The following is a 3,799-nucleotide window of genomic DNA, read 5'->3' on the forward strand; positions in this document are numbered from 1 at the left end:
AAATTATGGGTTTCATCCCAAAGAAATCGACTTTAAAGAGTTGAAATCATGCTTGGTCGGTTCAAATCAAGTGGGAATTAATCCGGATATAATCGAAGAAAACCAAAAAATCGATTTGAGATACTTTCCTGGGCACGGGATCGATCGATCTGTATTGAGAGATCGGTCGATCTATATAAATCGACCTTCGCCGATCGAGTGAAATGGACCAGGTCGATCAGTATATACTCCGCGTTTTTTTGTTCTGCATAATGATCGAGATCGATCGATCCGTTGGACCTTCTAAATTCGGATCGATCGGTCCCGCATGATCGAACTAATTATATATTTTATTTAAAAAATTACAATTTTAAGGGCATTACTACCATTTTGAAAAAAATTAGTCTAGTGGGACATAAAATAATAAAGATTAGTCTAAAAAGACATAGTTACCATTTTTTTGTTCTAAAAAAAACAATTTTCCCTTTTTTCTTTTGGTTTTTAGTTTGATACATGTATAGTAAAAAGAACTGTATAGTAAAAAGAATTGTGATAACTTATTTGTAAATCACTTAGATAACTATCAACGTTTCGTACATTCTCTTAACTGAAATATAAGGAACTGAGAAAAACCCCAAACAAATGCTAAAGCCACACGATTAATTACTGTCGGAGACATCCGCACACTACGCCACTAAGAAAAATTTGGTCATGTCATGACGTGTCTCCGTCACTATCGTCGCCACATAAACTTACAAAACTCAATAACAAAAAATAAACAATAAACTGACAAAACTCTTCCACAGGTAGCGTGCTTTGTTTTTTAGGTCGGTACAAACCTTAATGCTCTCTGCCTTTCATTATTAATTAACAACAAGCTAGCAAATACCAATTTTTCATAATACTTAATTCCCAGTAAAAAAACAATTTTGACCATCATATTAATAACAATATTCTCTGTTACAAAATTACACAGTTTCTTAAGCAAACAATTGTTTAGCTTCGAAGTGCCAAGTGCCAAGTGCCAAGCTACCGTCAACACCGTCCCACGGCGTTCTGTAGGACCCACCACTGCCACGAACACAACCAAATTTTATTTCTGATGTGTTGAGAGACTGGTTCGAGATTTGCAGCAGACAAATCTCAGAATCAGACACCAAGACAATGTCAAAGCAATGGCTAAGACTTTCCCGCTACACAATCCAGCAAGAGAAATTACTATCAGAACAATCACTTTAGTTAGATCCCCTTTTGATCCAGATTCTCCCTCCTCTTCACAGCTCTCCAGCAACTGCGGAGGATTCGAACGAGTCTCGTCTCTCTCAGATATTTGGCTCTCGATTCTATCCTCGGAATACAAACTTGACACTTCCGTCACAGACTCATCATCATCCTGAACTATCTCTACCTCTACTCCTTCAGCTTCTTGTTTTTCTTTCTTCTTCTTCTTATAACTCCTCAACTTCTTCGGCACGATCTTGGACTTAAGCTTCGCGCTTTTACTCTTCTCCTTCGTCAACACCACATCTCTCTCCTCCGGAGCAGGAAATTGAATCTCCTCAATGCAATCTCTTGAGTCTTGAAAGCTTTCGATGATTTCAAAAGAGACCTTGTTCTTTCTTTCTTCACCGTTCTTCTTCCCTATGAGCTTCGCGTCGGAGCAGGGATAGATGAGCGTGAATACACGCGCCACTGCTAGCTCGAGGAAGAGGAGGGCGAATGCTGAGATAGTGGTCCCCACGGCAACCTTTTTCGTGCTCAAGGCGAGCACAACCACCATCAAAACGCAACATCCTCCGCAGCGATTACCGCCGTTTCCGACGCCGTGGTTGGTGTCCCCGTCGTGCCTATTCTCCGATGTCAAACCGCTGCCATTGACCAAACTTTCATCGATCTTACTCGCCGTGAGATCCTCCGTAACCGACGCTGGATCAAGTTTCTGAGGAAGAGGCGGAGACAAGACACGCGGTCGTGTCGTATGAGCGGTTTGTGTCTGGGCTTTGCTGTTGCGTTTTGAAGAGGATTTCTTGAGACGATGGCGATTCTTAACGAAGAGATCGATGAGAGAAGTTGGGAAACCAGTCTCCACGAAGAGAGATCCGCCGTGTTTGGGAGATTGCTGGAGGTCCGATACCAATCTGGAGATCCGACCCGATTTCGATTTCTTCCAAGGCAAATGCATGACGATTAAGACAAGGACACGGAAAGGAAAGAGATTTGTAATAACGTCTTTCGCAGAACCCAGAGAAAAGGGTTTGTCGAAGATGTTGTCGGAAGATCAAAACCATTTAAGAAGACATGGGAGAAAGAAAAAGGCAGAGAAAGACAATTAATGGAGAAAGTGAACAAGGCGAACTATATGATGAGGAAGCCGCTATAAAGACATTACAGTACGACGCGTGCCTTAACAAAATTATTTATATGTACTTTTTAAATTAATCATTTAGTTAATTTCTTTTTCTATATATGTAGTGTACAACTGTACCACACAGTACTAGGTAGATTTTAAGATTTAGCATTTGAACCGAACCAATTAAAACCCATACTTAAATTCGAATCAAGATATCAATAACCGATGACGTACATTTAACCTTTTCAAACCGACTGGTGTGAATTTAAGAAACGCCCGATATGAATTTAAGAAACTTAGGCATTCTCATTAGGCCTGGGATAGATCAGCCCGGAAAATTTAGGGTATCCAAATCCGAGGATTAATTAATTTAATATACAGATCCAGATTCGTGGTTTTTGGATATTCTAAATTTACGGATACCCGCGGATATATAGATCCGGATCCATAAAAATAATTAAAAAATATTTTTTTAATAAATTACTATTTCTTTTAAATAATACTTAAATCAAATATTTATTTAAGATTTACATATATATATATATGATATTTTAAAAATTAAACTATAATATTATAGGACTAATTTATGTATAAATATTAATATATCAAATATAAATATCAATGAAATTTAAAAATTTAATATATTTTAAAAATAAGAATCCGGATATCCGGATCCGTATTCGGTTTTGGCGGATCTAAGATTTTACTATCCGGATTCGGATCCGAGCATTCTGGATATTCTATTTTCAGAGCGGATCCGAAACGGATCTCAGATCGGATCTCCGGATCTCGGATCTCAAATCGGATCTCCGGGTCCCAGATAATAATCCCATGCCTAATTCTCATCAATGAATGTATGCATGAGCTTTTCTTGGTTAAATTAATAAAATAAATTGGAAAAAGAAAAATAAAGAGACATGAGAGACTTACAATTTTAAAAACTCAAATAAATTTGTTACTTTATTATTAGTCTTATTTGTTTAAAATTTAGTTATGTTATTAAATTATACTCCATCCGTTTCATTTTAATTGTCGTCTTAAACTTGAAGACACATATTAAGAAAATATTTAATTTTACATATTTCCAAAATAAAAACATCATTACCAATACAACTAACCACATTTCAACCAATATAAAAATAGTTTGAAATATAAAGTCAATAAATTTTGCATTAAAAATATCAAAAGACACTTATTTTGAAATAAAAATTTTACTCTACAACGACAACTACACTAAAACAGAGGGAGTAGTAACATCTATCTTTATCAAAACTCCAGTAGAAATTGAATTTGTTTGGAACACTGATATCAGTTTTTGAAAAAGAGTTCTGTTTGGAAACTGGAATTGTAGTTTTAAAAAATAAGTTAGTTTGGAAACATGGATCGCATCTATTGGGGTGTCTACCCGTTTTTTCTCTAGCCACTGATACCCGTTTATTCTATAGCCCATCGATTCGAGTTTAAAAACTG

At 36.5% G+C, this 3,799-nt stretch overlaps 1 protein-coding gene across 1 annotated transcript; it reads right to left on the reverse strand.

Moving 5' to 3' along the window:
- Nucleotides 1-815: 815 nt before the first annotated feature.
- On the reverse strand, nt 816-2,364 carry LOC106389888. Its single transcript, XM_013830237.3, has one exon. It carries the CDS (start codon nt 2,159-2,161, stop codon nt 1,073-1,075), a length of 1,089 nt encoding a protein of 362 aa, XP_013685691.2. The 5' UTR covers nt 2,162-2,364; the 3' UTR covers nt 816-1,072.
- Between the last annotated feature and the right edge of the window lie 1,435 nt (nt 2,365-3,799).

Source organism: Brassica napus, chromosome C3 (assembly GCF_020379485.1).
Source record: "Brassica napus cultivar Da-Ae chromosome C3, Da-Ae, whole genome shotgun sequence".
Taxonomy (NCBI): Eukaryota; Viridiplantae; Streptophyta; class Magnoliopsida; order Brassicales; family Brassicaceae; genus Brassica; species Brassica napus.

Bases quoted from the DNA above. Each gene is read 5' to 3' on its own strand.
- LOC106389888 (XM_013830237.3), bottom strand. From the start codon at position 2,161: ATGCATTTGCCTTGGAAGAAATCGAAATCGGGTCGGATCTCCAGATTG.